This window comes from Coffea arabica, chromosome 2e (genome assembly GCF_036785885.1).
Source record: "Coffea arabica cultivar ET-39 chromosome 2e, Coffea Arabica ET-39 HiFi, whole genome shotgun sequence".
NCBI lineage: Eukaryota > Viridiplantae > Streptophyta > Magnoliopsida > Gentianales > Rubiaceae > Coffea > Coffea arabica.
In genome coordinates this window covers 13,551,267-13,570,750 of record NC_092313.1, presented here as the reverse complement: position 1 = coordinate 13,570,750, position 19,484 = coordinate 13,551,267, and the positions used below count along the sequence as shown (strand labels likewise).

Sequence of the window (19,484 nt, the reverse complement as noted above, 5' to 3'; positions counted from 1 at the left end):
AGTAATATTGATGTAATGGGAATTGAAGTAACTTTGAACTAATTGGAGTTGGCAGTAGCAAATTTGAATGAGAAAACATAAATTTATTGCACTCAAGAGGGATATCATCTTCATTACATGCAAGGAGATAGTGATACTTTTTTTTTTTTATGACGGAAAAATTACAAAGTGATACTCCAAGATTCAAATACCAACGCCAGCCCAGAAATACGTATGCCATGCCAAATTTAATGCAATGTTTCTTCTCAGCGCATTGCTGCTAACTGATTCCTCTTCCATAGGAGAGGCTTGTAAGCCTTCTTGACTTCGTGAGTTTTACTCCATGGAAATTTGTGCTTAGCCATTGTTCGCTTCTTTGCTGCCACTCCCAGGAAGTCTCCAAAGTTCTGCAGAACCAAATGTCAAAAGATGTAAGATTGTCAGAATAGCCATACAACGATTGAAGTTTAATATGTAAGCAAAAAGATTAATTTGGTGGTACCATACCCTGAGACAAAGGCCATCATCAACATCGCAAATCGGAAAGTCACTAGGACAGCAATAATCTGTGCCAGTACAGCAAACAGCATTTTCGTAATCACAGCAACCTTGCACGAAGCAAAAGTGGCGGAATTCAAGGAGACAGCAGCATGTCTCATCTGGTGGACAGTAAGAGTAGTCTCCACAATCACTAGGAGATGGAGAAGGCGGTGGTGGCGGCGGTGGATTTACTGGTGGAGGTGGTGGAACAGCAGGGGAGGGATAAGGAGATGGAGAAGAAGAGGATTCTTTGGTTGGATAAGAAGCCATTGCATTGATTGCACAAACACCGTTTTTCAACTTAGTGTTTCTTCTTATATAGGCATATCCCTCCATTCCCCAATAGGTACCCCATGAATTCTTTATGATCCAATAGTCCTCACCACCTTGAGAACCATAACCAACTATTAGAACTGCATGATCTATATCATCTGGATTGTCTGAGCACTCTCCATCATATATCCCCTATGATAACAAGAACATGATATTTTTCAGCATCGGGAAATACTAAGAATTTTTCACTAAAAATTGTGCACGTATGAATGGATTTGACTAATGGAAGTACTCCGGTATATAGCTGAAAATCTATTGCAGAACCATCTATGCCCACACTAATAGGTTGCTGGACGACAGCACAAAGCAGGGCACTCTCTTCGTCTGCCACATCTTTGTAGCCATCAATTGTTACAATCTTGCGTTCCTCCTAATCAAGAATAACCAGTTTCATAGTAAGCAAGCATTGATGGTAGATAATCTAACAAAGATACAGAAACAAGGATAAATGAACAATTACTGAACTCTTAAGTTTGATAACCAGTAACAGATTGGCAAGAGAGAGACAGCATACCTTAGTGATGTTGCAGGTGCCATCTATGCCAGTGTATGGATAATCAGATTCAGTATCAATCCCTCCATTGCTGATCACCCACTCAAAAGCATAGTCCATATATCCACCTTCACAGCCATCATTGGTTGCATCACAGTCCACGAGTTCTTGCTCTGAAAGGCTAATGAGATCTCCTGTGACTAGTGCATTTATTCCTTCTATGGCTCCAGTCGTAGAAAATGACCAACAACTTCCTGTACACAACAGGGATGCGTTTACTTTCCATATCTCCGTGCATTAGGGGAGGAACATTCAGATTTCCATACAACTGATGTCAAAACAGGGTTGAAAATAGTTTGCTTTGTAATCGAGTATCATCAGCATGTGGCTAGTTTCTAATAATTACTTGAGAACAAGATAAGTTAGTAGTAATTTTGGTTACTAGTAATAATTTTCGATTATCATCAAGTTCCACAGATTTATTCTTTCTGCAGTTGCCTCATGGATTGAAAAGACACCAATTTTGTCCATTAACATCACAAAAATTTGGTCATTAAGTAGTAAAGAGGGAAGCAAATGAGAGCACGTTTAATTTAGTTTAGTCAGAGGTGGCTGAAGCTGTAGCTGCAAGAGAAACGGTATATCTTCCAAATAAAGTGTGGAAGGTGATGCCATCTCAATCATTCATCACTTGCAGAACCAGATGGAGGACTTCTCAATAATTGGCCCAATTACAGAGGAAAAGAAGGAGATCAATGGAGATTGTAAACATATTATTCAAGTTCACTGTGTCAGGAGGCTGGAAAACCAATAGTAAGCCAGAATCCTTTTGGAACTCTCCCCCATACATTGTCACTGGACAATTTCCAGCAATTTGATTAACAAAATTTAAGTGTCTGACTATCAAAAATGGAATTGCTTGACAGAAGAGATTATGTTGTCTTTAGATTATGATTCTGACTACTTGTATTTATGTCACGTACATCAAATTGTCTTCTAATTGTAGAGAGTACTAGCCAAGTCTGTAACAAAATATCTCTAGCAATTGGAAAGTATACCAAAAATATATATATATTCTATCTCCAGTTGTGAAATTTACTTCTCACCAACTATTTGTGTCTATTGGATACTTGTTGCGGATTTGGCTCTGTAATTAATGAAATTAATCTGCCTTTTGCTGTCGGACAACAAAGAGGGCAAGAATACAGAGGGAGACAGCAAATTCGTACCTAATACTGCACATTGTCAATATTAACAAAAGTCAATTTCCATCTTTGTTTGTGCAACTGCTTTTATTTGCAAGCTTCACGGAATCTTAGTTATCGATATGGGTTATTCTTAAATCATTCATCCACTCATAATTGTAAGAAATTGCTCAAGGAATTAATCGGTAATGAGATACTATAACTTAGACAAATATTATTAACAATTTGGTGAAAAAATTACCCCCATAAAGAGTCCTAGTTTCCATATATAGATATTCCGTCCAATCATGCTAGATCCATCCTGTGATAGCAACAGCAGCAGGACTTCTTTGAATTCAGCAAGAAAACAATTTCCACAAAATTACAAGGGTGAAATTTGACCTCAAATCTTCAAGACTACCATCAATTATCATTAGTCCTGACTAGTTTTGGGTAACAAATTTGACTAACTTTGTACTATCAGGAGAAAATAATGAACCAAATGACTTCGACCAAAGGTATAAAGAAACTTACCACACCCTCCCTGGTCCTTAACGCCAGTCACAACCCCATGCTTCCTCCAGTCCAAAGATGTAGGAGCTTCACAAGAGGCTGCATTGGACTTTCTCAAAGCAATATTAAACTCACCTCTTTGATCTGTTATCCTCTTCCCATCCTTGATCTTTGAAATATACACCTTCTTGAACTCCTCATTACTCATATCAGCAAATTTGTTCAACCCCACAACATGCCCTGAGTTCGATTGCCTCATTGAGTTCTTCTCCACTATATACTTCAAATTTTTTCTGAAATTCTGGAACCTCTTCTCTGCCTCCTGTACATGTTTGTACACTTTTCCATGCTTGTCCTTCCATTCTTGGAAGATCTCAGCGACCCTTTCCTCTGAAAGAAACTCTTCATCATTTTTGCCTATAATTGAGTATTGATCATTAAGAAGACCGGAGCTCAAGGTTGTAAACGTGACCAAAATCAAGAAAAGAACTAGCAAAAGAAGGGAAGCATGGGTCATTGTTGTCATCTGCATTATCCCTATCCATGATTTCTGATATTTATAGTCCATTATTCTGCAAGGATGAAGTAATATACTTCACCTACCAGTCAGAAATATTAAACTCCACAAGTCCGCTCTGCTCGTGCATGTGTGTTTGTTGAAACCCCAATTCAAGCGTATAGTTTCCTTTTTGTCAAATAATCTCCTGACCAAACAGCATAGGGCTAGAATATCATAGTAATGATAGCTCCCTTATGGGGCATACCTACCAATCCGAACGAATTAAAACTGTCTGGTTGCAAGTCCACGGTGACCGTTTGTTCCATAATCCCACAACAATAATGTGAACAACTTTCTCATCACCTTTGCCCATAGAGAGTTTTGCTAGCTGAGAGAGCCTGTGGGCCTTTTTATTCTTCCTACCCCAACTAGGAAGCACTTTATGTAAAATCGGAAAATTTTTGGGATCACATTTGAGATTATGCCATATCATTTCATTAAGTGATGTGGCACAATCTGAACTATTAAATTTTTTAATACCTGGTCTACCCGAATTTTGGCCTAATTTTTGCACCGAGGTTTTCAACTTTTCATACACTGCAGGATGAGGATGAAGGCACTCTGAAAAGAATGGATTCTTGATATTTCAGCAGAATGGAATAAATTTTGAAATTCATTCTGAATGGAAAAGACCATTAATTTTGAAAATCAGTCTAACTTTGAATGATTTTTCCGGAATGGTATGATACTGGATCGTGTTGTATTCAACTAGTGCTACATCATAACATCTTACTTTTAACCATTCTATGTGATGTGTACTAAATGACTAAATTTATTGGCAAATTGTCTTGAACTTTTGACACTAATTTACTATTGTTAGACTTGTCTGGGAATGAGTTAACTGGATTTCTTCCAAGCTCATTCGACAATTTGCAGAAGCTTCAACGATTATCTTTGAGCCACAATACAAAGAGAATGGGAGTGTCCTTCCCCATCAGTCTCTGTAAATTACAGAAACTTGGGAATCATGGAGTTGAGCAGCAATTACGGGGTTCAGTTCCAAATTGCTTAGGCAATGTCACGTCCCCACGAGAGATTTATCTAGATTCCAATGCATTGTCTTCCAATATACCTACAAGCTCGTGGAAACTGAAAGATCTCTTTGTCCTTAACCTTTCCTCAAATTCCTTGCATGGTTTTGTACCTCCAGATATTGGAAATCTCAAAGGTACTGCTGTTCTAGATTTATCAGTCAATCAATTGTCAAATAATATTCCAGATTCAATTGGAGATTTACAAAACTTGTTCAATCTTTCTTTGGCACATAATCAGCTGACAGGACCTATTCCCGAGTCAGTTGGTAATGTGTTACGTTTAGAACTTTTAGATCTATCTCATAACAATCTCTCTGGTTTGATTCCCAGAGAAATTTCCAAAATGACGATGAATTTTAAAAAATCTCTGCAAAGGGGCTGTTTTGAGTATAGAATTCCGTCCAAGGGTCTTCGCATTCAGCAAATGCGAAATCTTGAGCTTGCTGAATGCGAAGTCACTTTAAATTTTCAGCCCACAAAATCCAAAAAAAAAGAAAAAAAAAAGAAAACCGGATACAAGGTCAGTCTGGCACCTCACAATTGATATAGACAATGCAGATTGACGGTTCATCTTTTTTTTTATTGGTTTATTAAAATTTAAACTCACCCGACATAGCAAGATAGTCCCTAAACTCACCCTCCAACTACTTTTCCGGCGACTTTTTGAAGCTTTCCGGCGACAACGTACTTCTATGGAGACAGAGTGAGTTTTTGCAGCTTTTGGAAACAAATCTAGAACTTCCTCGGATATTTGAAACCTGATGATGGATGCTATGTTTGTAGTGGTTTGAATTTTGGTATTGACCTAAAAAACGGGAGTAATTTTGGTATTTCCAAATCGAAATTACCTTAGGTTTTGGGGGGTTAGAACCTGCTCCTCTGTTTCGAAGATGGGCGGCTTAGTTGGGAAAATAGTTAACCAAGCTTGCATTTGTTAAATGCGAGCTTTGTGCACTTCTTTTTTTTTTTTAAACCAAAAACCTTTATCATTTTTTTCAGAAACATGAACCTCGCATTTATCAAATGCGAAGTCCTTAAACTCGCATTTGAGAAATGCAAGATTCTACTTCTAGAATCAGCCCTAAAAACAACCTCTCTTGTAGAACAATTTTTTTTTCATAACTATTTAAAAATTTACTCTTGATTCCCAAATCTTTGGAGGCACTTCAGACTCTCAAGTACTGGAATGTTTCCTTTAATGGTTTGAGTGGTGAAGTTCCTTCAAATGGTCCTTTCACCAATTTCACAAGTGAATCCTTCATGTTGAATGAGGCACTTTGTGGTGCACAAAGGTTGGATCTTCCACCATGTCATACAATTACAAATCACAAGTCAAGTAAAAGAAATGTACTCCAACTTGTATTCATTGTCTTGGGGGTTGCCTCAACAACTATTGCCATAACTTTGGCTATATTATTGCTGAGAAAAAAAACTGTATAATATTATTTTCTTCTTTTTCTTTTCCTTTTTCTGTAGTCCTATTAATAACTAAAAAAATTAAGATAAAAGCCAAAAAATCAAGAATTCGATTTTATAACCTTGGAAGAATTCTAAGTAAGAGGTCTGAGTTCAAAGCATTCCATTTAAAGAAAAAAAAAAAAAAAAAACTTGTGCGCTGTAGACCGAATCTGTCATCCACCTCCATCTTGGACACGTCATCTGGAATATTCCCTGCTTCTGCTGCCCATTTCATTATCAGTTCACCTAAAAAATACGATAAACAAAAACATAGCAATAATTAAAAAATAAGAAGTGAATCAATTTTTAATGTGAGATTCCGCAGGATCATCATTTTCCTTTGGCTAAATTTTTGCCAAATGCCCAACCCAAGATTTTGTAAGCAAGCTAAATGTTGATCACTAATATCTGCAAAATCTCTACCAAACATTCAATCAACCAAAAAAAAAAACTAAATGAAAAAGTAACTTTGACTTGCGTTAATTAATTCTTACGAGATCTAATTAAAACAAGCACAAAAAAAACCCAAAAAAAAGAAAAAGAAAACACTGGAATCCAAATGACTAGGAAAAGTCCAGCCAACAAAATAGAAAAGGAGAAATAGGAAAATTCAAAAGCTTGAACAGTCAAGCGGCTGGAGGAACTTGAACTTTCCGTGCCATTTTCTCACTGATTTTAGCCAAAGACCTCAGGTTACAGGCAACTATAGTGTCAGCAAACAAGCACGTATCCATCTCACTACTGTCCGGTGGAATATCCACAACGTAAGATTCAATCACCACCGTCTGATCACTCCTTCCGCCATCATCCTCATGCAACGTAGTTGTGGACTGATAATTCACAAGCCTATGATCGCCGCCAATTATGCTGAACTCCATAACATGCAAGTCAATATCCACAACGTAAGATTCAATCACCACCGTCTGATCACTCCTTCCGCCATCATCCTCATGCAACGTAGTTGTGGACTGATAATTCACAAGCCTATGATCGCCGCCAATTATGCTGAACTCCATAACATGCAAGTCATCATCCAGTTTATCTAGTCTTTCCCTGCTTGTTTCAGCCGGCAAACCTGACACGACCATGACCTCCCGGACGCTTCCGATGCCGCCGTCACCGGCTGTCATGGTGCAGTTCTTGATGAACAGCTTGTAGGCTTGTGGGTTGTCGAATTGACGGACCAAAGACCAGACCAGAGAAAGCGGTGCGTCTATTTCTTGGACTAGGCTTGAAGTGCACTGGTTTGGGAAGAGATCATCGTGGGCGTGATATTGGCTCATCATCTTTAGTAGTGCTTTGGAGTTTTGGTTACTTTCTTGATGACTTGGAATGGGGTTGTGATACATTATTGATTTGGAGGTCTAATTTCAAATTTTATTTCTTGGTGCGTGACATGAACTTTTGGGGCAGCCAAGACCAAATTTATATAGGGAACATGAATGATGGGTAGCTACGTAAAAATAGAAATTGTAGGCTCGTAATCTTTTCTCTCATGATTCAAACTAAAGTATCAAACGGATCAAACTTATCCTCCGCAATGAAGCTAACTAAAATGTCAAAAATATCTAAATGTCAAGATAAAAATTATTTGTTAACCATAAAGGGAGCTATGTATAGATTATAAGGGTTATGTGAAAAAGTATTAAATCATAGGAATACAATTATCTATATATTGGCCATTTCAGATAATTTTAGCTTCTAAACTAGCTTCTTTTTTTTTTTTGCTGCATTTTAGACAATTCCATTATAAAGAACATTTTCTGTTACTTTGAACACTTTAGTCCAAACCAAAAACAGACATAACGGGATAGAGCGGGGGCATCGCCCTAAGTTTTACAAAATATGTTCTTGTCCAATAATCGTTTGAAAGTTTTCAATAATATTCTTTATAAATAAAATTTTTACCTTCTTGAAAATTTAAAAAATATTTAAGTTAACCATAGAGTACTTATATGAAATTCGGCTCCTCAAAGTATAACTTTTAAAATTAGCGAAGATCATATTGTTCATGTTCTCGTACTAGTACCTACTTGACTTTTAGATCAGATCCGTTAACAAAACGTTGCTATCAAATTATAAGGTTTTTATTCTCAAATTTTTCTACTGGGCGTCTTGATGATCACCAGCATAATTAAGGAACATGAACATACAACTTGCAATTTAGAAGAATTGATCGCCTAAAAAACTTCGCCATTATCAAGAAAAAAAATTAAGAAAAAAAGAAGAAAGAAACAAAGTCCTATTTTGGAATTGATTATCGACCACAAAAGTTGATAATATTTAATGCATTGTGTAACAAGACAAAAATATGCTAAAGGAAGTGATTTTGAACTTGAATTTGTGGCTATCTTTGGAGGTTTGTTATTTTTTTTATTAGTAACAATTTTTTTGGCTTTTTTCAGCTGGGCTTTATTGGCTTTAGTGCTTTGTTCTGTTCATGAATCTCCATATCAAAACGTCTTTGGCTTGTGCTTTTGGACAAACTGTTGATAGCAATAAGCCTAGCTTGAAGGCGGGGAAATTTGTCGGAATGTTTTCCCATTTTAGTTGATGACGTATTAGCTGTTATGTGTGGAAATTGTTGAATTTGATGCACTAAATACTTAACAAAGTTTATTTCGTATACGAAACCTAATAGCATATGGTAATAATTGTGGGGGTGAATTACCTAGCTAGTTATTAAACTTTTCGAATGGTAGAGTTTTAATCATTTAACTTTTAAAAATATGTATTTACCCACTAAACTATCAAAAGTATAAATTTTGAATCGTTCCGTATATTTCCATCGTTAAGTCTATTAAATCTAAGGGCTGCACAAGTCACTTGACATAACCAAATCTGACAGATTTAATGATAGAAACAGATGAAATAGGTTAAATTTTTATACTTTTGATAGTTCAGTGAATAAATACATGCTCTTCAAAGTTGAGTGATTAAAACTATACTATTCGAAAAGTTCGATAGCTATTGGGTAATTTGCTCTAATATTGCACCGGACTAAAATGCTTTTCTTCAACCCTTTTTTTGTTGTTCATGAACCTAAAACGCCACAACTCTTGCTGTCCAAATACAACAGCAAGTACATATATAAATTTCAGTTCATAGAAGTGAAGTAAAGGTATAGCTGGCATCTTTTTTAAAACTTTTAGGCTAGGATTGTATTTTACTTTACAGTAAACAAAGCCCATAAAACTTTATGTTGCTTTCTCAAATGAACTCTAGTGATTTTTTTTTTTTTTTTTTTTTTTGGTTATCAAAACGTGCACAACTGCAAAATTACCTCTTTGGATTGCAGGCGACCATTTGAGAATCAAATGTTTGGTACAAAGATGAAAATCTTGTCTATATATTTAAGCTTTTGCATAACTTTTTTCTCATAATGTGTTGTTTCTTTTGTTGAATTTTACCAAAGGTGCAACTATCTATATCTATATAAATTTGAGAAGGAATTTTTAGGAACAAACCTCCACAACCCTTCCCACTCTCAACTCTATTTTCCTAGCATTTCACATTTATCTTATTTCGTAAAAAATATCATGGGCACATTACATCCCACGTTTCCCTCAAATAAGGAGTTAACTTCAACTAACACTCCCACGTCCCCTCAAACAAAAATTTAACTTCCACTTACATTAAAACTCTAACACTCCCACGTTCCCTCAAACAAAAATTTAACTTCCACTTACATTAAAACTGTTTCCACTTACCCGTGCGTCAGATGATTGTAGTACCACTACTGATTCCCATTTTTCAGTGAGTTGAAGAGCATTTACGAGAATAAAGATAGCCCATAATTCAACGAAATTGAAGATAGCACATGATCTTTTCCAACTGCCACGAAGCAACAATATACTTGGTACTACTTTTGGGAATTACTCTTAAAACCCTTCCAATCAACTTCCTTCTCGAACCTCTCAAATTAACTTTATAATGGAACATGGCCGTTTACAGGCATGTCAACAATGCCTGAATTTCAAACTCGCAAGATTGCAAAGGAGGAAACATCTGCTAACAAAATGAAAAGGACGCCACAACGGTCCCGCACAAGAATTAGTTCCAACAACTTTGCGTCGACGAAAGAGAAATCTCACATCAACTACGATGGATAAAATCTCGACTACACCGACTCAAACGCCGCGCCAATCAAATTAGAAGTTTCGGTACTATTTATTCTTTTAATATTGATATTTTCATTGAATTTTCAATTATTAATAATATTCTCAATATTGTAATATTATTGTTGTTTCCATACTAATCCTTGCTAGCTCAATCAACAAAGTATGGTACTATGGCTTTTATGTGAGTTTAGGTATTTAGACATATAGTTCTCATTGTATTAGTAATTAATCAGATTAGTCCCAGAACATGGTCATAGCTTTGATTAGGAAAAACGTTATTTTTTCATTAAATGTCTACCTAAATGTCTTCCCATTAATGCTATTATTTCTACGCACAAAGCGCTAAAAGTTTAGAACAAAAATGGAGATTAAGATATTTTCTCCAGTCACCTCGAGTGACTATCCAGACTTAGAGACAAATAGCTTGGGAAACTGACGAGGGACTAATGTAACATTCTTTTTTTTTCTTTTGAAAAAAATATAAAAGTAAGGTAATGTGAATTAACTGAAACATTATACTGAACAAGGAATGCAGTTTGCATTTATTGCAGAAGTTTTTGGTGGAAGATCATGCTTAAAGTGCTTCACTATAGCCCTTTAAATTTGACAAAGATAATGAGTAATTCCCAAAAGTATACTACGTCCCACATTATGACTGAAAAACTGATCATATCATGAGTTATGCTCATGATGTGACTTATGTAGGTTTTCCCCCAAACTGTTAATATGGTAGCATATTGCTGTAGTACTATTAATTCTGCTCACGCAAAATAGTAGTACTATGAATTATGAGTTGTGATCTTTGGAGTTTCTTTGAAATAAGATGTTCTGAAGGTTGACATTAAGAAATTACTACTAACGGGTAGGTTCGTTTTTTGTGTTTTGGCTTCTTTTTTTTTTGACAGATTTTGTGTCTTACTGCATTACATGTCCTTGGGCTGCTTAAATCTGGATTATGCTGTAATTTTGCTGTGGAAAGTTGGAATCGTGCAAGACAAAAATGTTGACAATCGAGAGAAAGAGCAAAAAAAAAAAAAAAAGGGAATAGATTCAAAAAATAATTCTTGCAAAAATATACGAGACAATGGCACCTAAAAATCTTGCAAAACATTGCTTACGAGAACATATGAGACAATGGCACCTAAAAATTAATATACTTTTTAGGTGTAATCTTATGGACAGTAATCTTATGTATCAAAATAGAAGTTTCGGTACTATTTATTCTTTGAATATTGACATTTTCATTGTAATTTCAATTATTACTAATATTTTCAATATTATAATATAATTGTTGTTTCCATTGTTTACAAGTTTCGATACTATACTTTGCTCTTCAAGACAGGCATGCACGATTCATGTTTCGTTGTGATGCTTCTTATCTTAGAGATTTAAAAACAAAGGTATACATTATTTATATGTATATTTGTTTACACAATATTATTTACAAACTGTCTAAAACAAAAGATAATTTTGAACTATGTATGCTTTTAATTGTCAGAAAAATGGAGGTGCATTGTTCGACCAACACATTAATTCATGCAAAAATCGTGCATTCTCATTTATAGTGTGAACTCCACAAAAAACAACAGAATTAATTAAACCTCCAATACTGGCGTTCGTACTCAGAGTTGACTGGTGTGAAGAATGTTCACACTTTCGTAGAAGATTATCAAATCAAAGGCAAAATGTCTGTAAGTATTTCATTTACTTATCAAATTAAATATTCAATTATATTTAATTGGCTCTTATGTCGTTCAATTTATGATATAGATTTCTATTTTTTTTTTCAGGATCCAATCTTCATCGAAATGATCGTTTATAAATAATGGAGATGTTTTTATCATATATTGAACTATTGTTACAAAGTTTCATTTTTTTAAATATACTTTCATGTGCCCGTGATTATAATATTTTACTATTTTTAAATTCTTCCATAGATTGTAATTTTTTTTAATAATGTAGGCACCGTGCGTAGCACGGGTATTCACACTAGTAATATCTAATTTTGTATCCAAAAAATTTTGTGATAAAAAATTCTGTATCTTATCAATGTGTATGCAGGTGATAAAAAATTTTGTCAAGTAAAATAATGAATGTAGATTTATTATTTGACAACAAAATCTAGAAATAGTAAATAAAAAAGCTAATTCAAAAAAATCAAACAAAAATGTTAAATCAAACAACTATCCATAAGCAGTTATGTTTACGTAATAAATATATATTTTATTGGTTATGTGATGTTAGTAGTTGAGTTGAAGGGATTAGTGGTGAGAAGTTGTTTGAAAAGTAAAAAAAGAATTTTAAAAAGTGATAACAGATTGTTTACACTAAATCACCTGTTCTTGCTCTGTTATCGTAGAGATATTTCATTTAAACGCTTTCTCTACTTAATTAGTGGGGAATGACATTATTTGAATTGAAATAGCAGAAACAAAATTAGTGGGGATTGTATCAAGGGATAAAAGAAAATTAAAGTTAATTTATAGTTTTTATAGCATGACAAGAGTATTTAATTTGGTTTTCTTAACATGGAAGTAAGGCTATTTTTTGTCCTTTTTTTTTTATTTTGAGGCTTTATGGTTGAAAGCATAATAGTTATCAATTTGTGTCCTTTGATAAGAAAAAATCTAATCTCGTCAAAGTTGAGATTTTAAAATCCTTAAAAGAGTTCTTGATACCATGAGGAATGTCAGGTGAAGTTTTCCAAATTATCCCTAACTTCGAAAAAGAAACGACAACCAAACGAGGATCTTAGGAGAAAAAAGGCCAAATGTAGGATCCACACCAGTCACAGGTTTCCTTTACTTGGTCCTCAAAGTGACTACTTCAATTCGCCACGTTAACGAAGGCAGAACCGCTACCCTTCTGTTTCTTTTGTTTTGTTTGGGGGCAACCATATACTCTTACAACATAGGAGGAGGAGAAGTTCAACTAGCTTTGTACGAGAACCGAAGGAACAAAGAACCCTCCTTTCAAACCAAACAGTTGAATTACTGTATTCTCCGAATTTTTTAAAAATGAGAAGCACTATGCTCTCATTTACACGAAGTGGGATTTAAACTCTGATCTGAGAGTCATTATTTGAGTGTCTCTATATTGGGAATTATAATGGATTAGAAATTTGGTAACATAAATATCCACATTCGTGAGCTTGTTATGCTAGTTAAGTTTGTGGTTGAATTTCACTAATAAATATCTAAGAGGTAAAGATTGCTATTCATCGATGAGACAGTATAAAGAGTTTAAGTTTGTACAATTCACAAGTATGTATATTGTGTACATACCAAGAATCATGCTTACAATTGTATATTACTAGTGTGAATACCCGTGCTACGCACGGTGCCTACATTATTAAAAAAAATTACAATCTATGGAAGAATTTAAAAATAGTAAAATATTATAATCACGGGCACATGAAAGTATATTTAAAAAAATGAAACTTTGTAACAATAGTTCAATATATGATAAAAACATCTCCATTATTTATAAACGATCATTTCGATGAAGATTGGATTCTGAAAAAAAAAATAGAAATCTATATCATAAATTGAACGACATAAGAGCCAATTAAATATAATTGAATATTTAATTTGATAAGTAAATGAAATACTTACAGACATTTTGCCTTTGATTTGATAATCTTCTACGAAGGTGTGAACATTCTTCACACCAGTCAACTCTGAGTACGAACGCCAGTATTGGAGGTTTAATTAATTCTGTTGTTTTTTGTGGAGTTCACACTATAAATGAGAATGCACGATTTTTGCATGAATTAATGTGTTGGTCGAACAATGCACCTCCATTTTTCTGACAATTAAAAGCATACATAGTTCAAAATTATCTTTTGTTTTAGACAGTTTGTAAATAATATTGTGTAAACAAATATACATATAAATAATGTATACCTTTGTTTTTAAATCTCTAAGATAAGAAGCATCACAACGAAACATGAATCGTGCATGCCTGTCTTGAAGAGCAAAGTATAGTATCGAAACTTGTAAACAATGGAAACAACAATTATATTATAATATTGAAAATATTAGTAATAATTGAAATTACAATGAAAATGTCAATATTCAAAGAATAAATAGTACCGAAACTTCTATTTTGATACATAAGATTACTGTCCATAAGATTACACCTAAAAAGTATATTAATTTTTAGGTGCCATTGTCTCATATGTTCTCGTAAGCAATGTTTTGCAAGATTTTTAGGTGCCATTGTCTCGTATATTTTTGCAAGAATTATTTTTTGAATCTATTCCCTTTTTTTTTTTTTTTTGCTCTTTCTCTCGATTGTCAACATTTTTGTCTTGCACGATTCCAACTTTCCACAGCAAAATTACAGCATAATCCAGATTTAAGCAGCCCAAGGACATGTAATGCAGTAAGACACAAAATCTGTCAAAAAAAAAAGAAGCCAAAACACAAAAAACGAACCTACCCGTTAGTAGTAATTTCTTAATGTCAACCTTCAGAACATCTTATTTCAAAGAAACTCCAAAGATCACAACTCATAATTCATAGTACTACTATTTTGCGTGAGCAGAATTAATAGTACTACAGCAATATGCTACCATATTAACAGTTTGGGGGAAAACCTACATAAGTCACATCATGAGCATAACTCATGATATGATCAGTTTTTCAGTCATAATGTGGGACGTAGTATACTTTTGGGAATTACTCATTATCTTTGTCAAATTTAAAGGGCTATAGTGAAGCACTTTAAGCATGATCTTCCACCAAAAACTTCTGCAATAAATGCAAACTGCATTCCTTGTTCAGTATAATGTTTCAGTTAATTCACATTACCTTACTTTTATATTTTTTTCAAAAGAAAAAAAAAGAATGTTACATTAGTCCCTCGTCAGTTTCCCAAGCTATTTGTCTCTAAGTCTGGATAGTCACTCGAGGTGACTGGAGAAAATATCTTAATCTCCATTTTTGTTCTAAACTTTTAGCGCTTTGTGCGTAGAAATAATAGCATTAATGGGAAGACATTTAGGTAGACATTTAATGAAAAAATAACGTTTTTCCTAATCAAAGCTATGACCATGTTCTGGGACTAATCTGATTAATTACTAATACAATGAGAACTATATGTCTAAATACCTAAACTCACATAAAAGCCATAGTACCATACTTTGTTGATTGAGCTAGCAAGGATTAGTATGGAAACAACAATAATATTACAATATTGAGAATATTATTAATAATTGAAAATTCAATGAAAATATCAATATTAAAAGAATAAATAGTACCGAAACTTCTAATTTGATTGGCGCGGCGTTTGAGTCGGTGTAGTCGAGATTTTATCCATCGTAGTTGATGTGAGATTTCTCTTTCGTCGACGCAAAGTTGTTGGAACTAATTCTTGTGCGGGACCGTTGTGGCGTCCTTTTCATTTTGTTAGCAGATGTTTCCTCCTTTGCAATCTTGCGAGTTTGAAATTCAGGCATTGTTGACATGCCTGTAAACGGCCATGTTCCATTATAAAGTTAATTTGAGAGGTTCGAGAAGGAAGTTGATTGGAAGGGTTTTAAGAGTAATTCCCAAAAGTAGTACCAAGTATATTGTTGCTTCGTGGCAGTTGGAAAAGATCATGTGCTATCTTCAATTCCGTTGAATTATGGGCTATCTTTATTCTCGTAAATGCTCTTCAACTCACTGAAAAATGGGAATCAGTAGTGGTACTACAATCATCTGACGCACGGGTAAGTGGAAACAGTTTTAATGTAAGTGGAAGTTAAATTTTTGTTTGAGGGAACGTGGGAGTGTTAGAGTTTTAATGTAAGTGGAAGTTAAATTTTTGTTTGAGGGGACGTGGGAGTGTTAGTTGAAGTTAACTCCTTATTTGAGGGAAACGTGGGATGTAATGTGCCCATGATATTTTTTACGAAATAAGATAAATGTGAAATGCTAGGAAAATAGAGTTGAGAGTGGGAAGGGTTGTGGAGGTTTGTTCCTAAAAATCCCTTCTCAAATTTATATAGATATAGATTGTTCGCCTCTTAGAAAAATATCGTGCACATCTTTCGGTCTGTTAGGCACTCGATGTCTTAGAAATATAAAACTTTGATAAAGCACCATCATTTACAGTGACACTGTAAAAACTTCACAAGTTGTACTAATTTGAAAAACTTCACAAGGTATTTTGAATAAAATATCAATATATTTTTTTAAAAAATAATATAATAAAATTTTGGTTAAATGTCAACAAAATACTCCATCCAAATTCCAAGCATGCCCTTTAAACTATACAAAAGCGAAGGCCAAGTGGCCCAAGTGGGCAAGTGGGCAAGTGGAGGCTTCCTCCACGTGGCTAAAAGGGCGGAGATATTTATAAAAGGGTCCGTGATGTTGCCGAGCAAGGATCGTCATATTTCTTGTCCATACCCCTAATTTGGCTGCGCGGCTCTTTAATGAAGGCCAAGATCACGTGGATCCACAAATAAGATCACGCGGTTGTTTCTAAGCGAAAGGTTTCTAAGCGAAAGGTTGGTATATGTACTTTGTGTTTTTGCCCAAATCTCTCTTTACATCACATTTTCACTTTTTCCTTTTTTATTTGTGAGGTTAGGAGAGGGGTTTGGGTTTGGTTCATTCTTCTGTTTTTTCATTTTCAATTTCATTTTAAAAAATTTGTTTGTTGTGGATTTTTTTTTCTTTTTTTTCTTTTAGATTAGATTAGATTACCAAATGCACTAATTATGCAGATTTAGATTAACTCAAAACAATTATGGTGAAAGGCCTTAATGGGTAAATGTCCGAGGCTTAATTTAAACTAAGAAAAATCATTCAAAATGTCTTTCACATTTTGCCAAATGAATTTTTTCATCATTCACTTTTAAGATAATAACTTTACATTTTTTACAAAATCAAGTTGGTAAATTTTGGTTCTAATTTATGTTTTTGACAAGCAAAATTTACCTTGAATTTATTACGTGACCCGCACATGATCTTTTTTGGGGTAAAAAGGTTAAATCCCATTTGTAGTTAAACACTATGGAGGGACAGCCCACGCGACGCGTGGGAATTTGGTGCTTGTGATTCAAGATAATTAATAATTATTATTTAATATTTTGTAGTATAGGAACTGAAATATGATGATTTTATCATGTGATTTTAATAGAAAACACATAAGTTACATAGTGAGTCAATAAAAATAATGTGCAATGAGACATCCTTATCGTTATACTATATAAGAATCCGTTGTGATAAAAGGTTATGTTTGAATTTCAACTGCAAAGATAAGGGTAGTTTGAGAATGTGAGAATGTTTGAAGTGCAATTGAAAAGTATCCAAAGGTCTCTTCTAAAACTTATCCAAGATGATAAAATATTTTAAAGTATCAATTGGACCCTTCATCTCTCGAATCTATATATGTTCGTGAAAGATCCCTCAAGCAATGCTTCTGATTTCTCCCTCGACTTAAGCTCAACCTGAATTATCAAGTCAAGTTTATCCATCAATCACTTTGCGTCCAATCTAATCTAAAATAAATTTATTTTTGACTAACTATTTATATAATTTGGTGGGCACAATACGACTTAATCACATGTTTCTTACAGAGATAATAATGCCCATAAATGATAGATAGATAAGAAACTTAAGTGGTGTTTTTCAAAGTTTTGTAGAAACTATTCAGATTTGGTATTTTTTGCTAGGGGCATTTCTTTATAATCTCATAAATAAGTTCAAATCTGTATAATTGTTAAAGATCTAAATTGAAAATATCTTGATTATAAAAAATTGGTGCAAATAATATTTTCTAAATTTGAAATTGTAGAAAATGGTAACTAAAATCAGAAAAAATTCCTCATATGAATTCGAATTGCAAACTATAGGTAGAAACTGCTTAATGATATTTTCCAATGTTTACTTGTATAAGTATCCAATATAGCATATCTACTTAATTGACTCGTTTGAACTATGGATAAAGCAAATTTTTTGTATTTGAAACTATATAAATAGTAGAATACAAGAACGAGATCATAACATGGAAAGCAAATAGAGTGCAAATGACATCTTAGTACTATGTAGCATGATTAATTTTCTTTTTTAGTTTCAATGAAGTACAAAATTCTAAGTTAATAAATTTTACAATCATAAAATTTTCAATTAAAATAAACACAAGTTGAATTCCAAATCATATTACATGAAAAATAACTACTTGAACCATAACTGCTGGAATGTAGTCAACAGATCCCTGGAGTCAAGAACAATAGAAGAAAGTTCATGAGGAATAAGGGGTTTATTTGGATGATTTATTTGAGATAATTACTGTAACACTTTTTGTGATGTGATGTATGTGAAATAAAAAGGTGATTGGGAAGATAAAAAGGTAATTGGAATTTGTGAAACAAATTATTTTATTTCAAAACATTTCAATCCAAACAAACGCAAGGTTATTTGACTTAAATAAAGAGATAATACATTGGCCGAGGAGGAGAAGATGATAAAATTGCTTTACTAATTATTTTAGAAAGTGAAAACATTATCTCAAATTGTACTTTGACCAGAGATAGAATCTCTGGGATCTACTAAGAAAAACAATACAATTAGTCAGTTTTTGGAATTAGAAGTATCAAAAAGCAAACTATATGGAGTTCTTGAATAAACCAATCATCAGGAAAAAAAAATTACAATCGAAAAAGACAAACCCAAAGAACTCACCTCAATTTAAAGGAAAAGCTACGCATTCCACCAAATATTTAATAGCCATAATAAAACCAAAGGGGTGAAACCGAAAAAGACGAAAGGGTATCGGCTAAACATGGGGGCATAAATATGATAATGATTATTCAGATAATAATTAAGTTAATTAATTGTAATTAAAATTCAATTAATTCCTTAACGGATGAGAAAGGTTTCAGGAAATTGGAAGGCTTGGATGTTAGTATAATAAATGATTAAATGGGCTTTTATGTAATTCTATCAAAACACAAGCTTAATTCAGTTGTACTTGATACTCAACTTGGCACCAAACATTGTAACATACCAAACCTGCCATAACCTTAAATACCTGAAAGGTTATATAAGTAATTATAGTGAAATTAAAGCTATAATGACTTGTACTCAATGTTCCAATTACACTTCAAACACTCTCATATTCCCAAAATAGCTCCATCCTGCAGTTGAAATCTAAAAACCGTCTTTATCCTAAATTCGTTCTTATATAGTATAAGGATATGGTCCTATTCATATTCATTTTGTCCTTAAAAAGTAAGATCTAATCTGAATCATATTCATTTTTTCCTGTAAAAAA

At 33.7% G+C, this 19,484-nt stretch overlaps 2 protein-coding genes across 2 annotated transcripts; both read right to left on the bottom strand.

Annotated features, from left to right (window-relative positions):
* Window positions 1-62: 62 nt before the first annotated feature.
* LOC113731082 (low-temperature-induced cysteine proteinase-like) lies at window positions 63-3,625 on the bottom strand. The gene is made up of 5 exons (XM_027256139.2): window positions 3,064-3,625; window positions 1,367-1,599; window positions 1,085-1,222; window positions 487-984; window positions 63-386 (listed from the first exon to the last, which is right to left on the bottom strand). The coding sequence occupies exons 1-5, from the start codon at window positions 3,608-3,610 to the stop codon at window positions 246-248; spliced, it is 1,557 nt and encodes a 518-aa protein (XP_027111940.1). The 5' UTR covers window positions 3,611-3,625; the 3' UTR covers window positions 63-245.
* A 2,920-nt stretch (window positions 3,626-6,545) lies between these two features.
* On the bottom strand, window positions 6,546-7,540 carry LOC113729580 (abscisic acid receptor PYL11-like). The gene has a single exon (XM_027253855.2). It carries the CDS (start codon window positions 7,440-7,442, stop codon window positions 6,720-6,722), a length of 723 nt encoding a protein of 240 aa, XP_027109656.2. The 5' UTR covers window positions 7,443-7,540; the 3' UTR covers window positions 6,546-6,719.
* Between the last annotated feature and the right edge of the window lie 11,944 nt (window positions 7,541-19,484).

Coding starts and splice junctions, on each gene's coding strand:
- LOC113731082 (XM_027256139.2), bottom strand. CDS start 3,610: ATGGACTATAAATATCAGAAATCATGGATAGGGATAATGCAGATGACA. Junction 1,600..3,063: donor TAAGGACCAGGGAGGGTGTG/GTAAGTTTCTTT, acceptor TGTTGTGTACAG/GAAGTTGTTGGTCATTTTCT. Junction 1,223..1,366: donor GCACCTGCAACATCACTAAG/GTATGCTGTCTC, acceptor ATTCTTGATTAG/GAGGAACGCAAGATTGTAAC.
- LOC113729580 (XM_027253855.2), bottom strand. CDS start 7,442: ATGTATCACAACCCCATTCCAAGTCATCAAGAAAGTAACCAAAACTCC.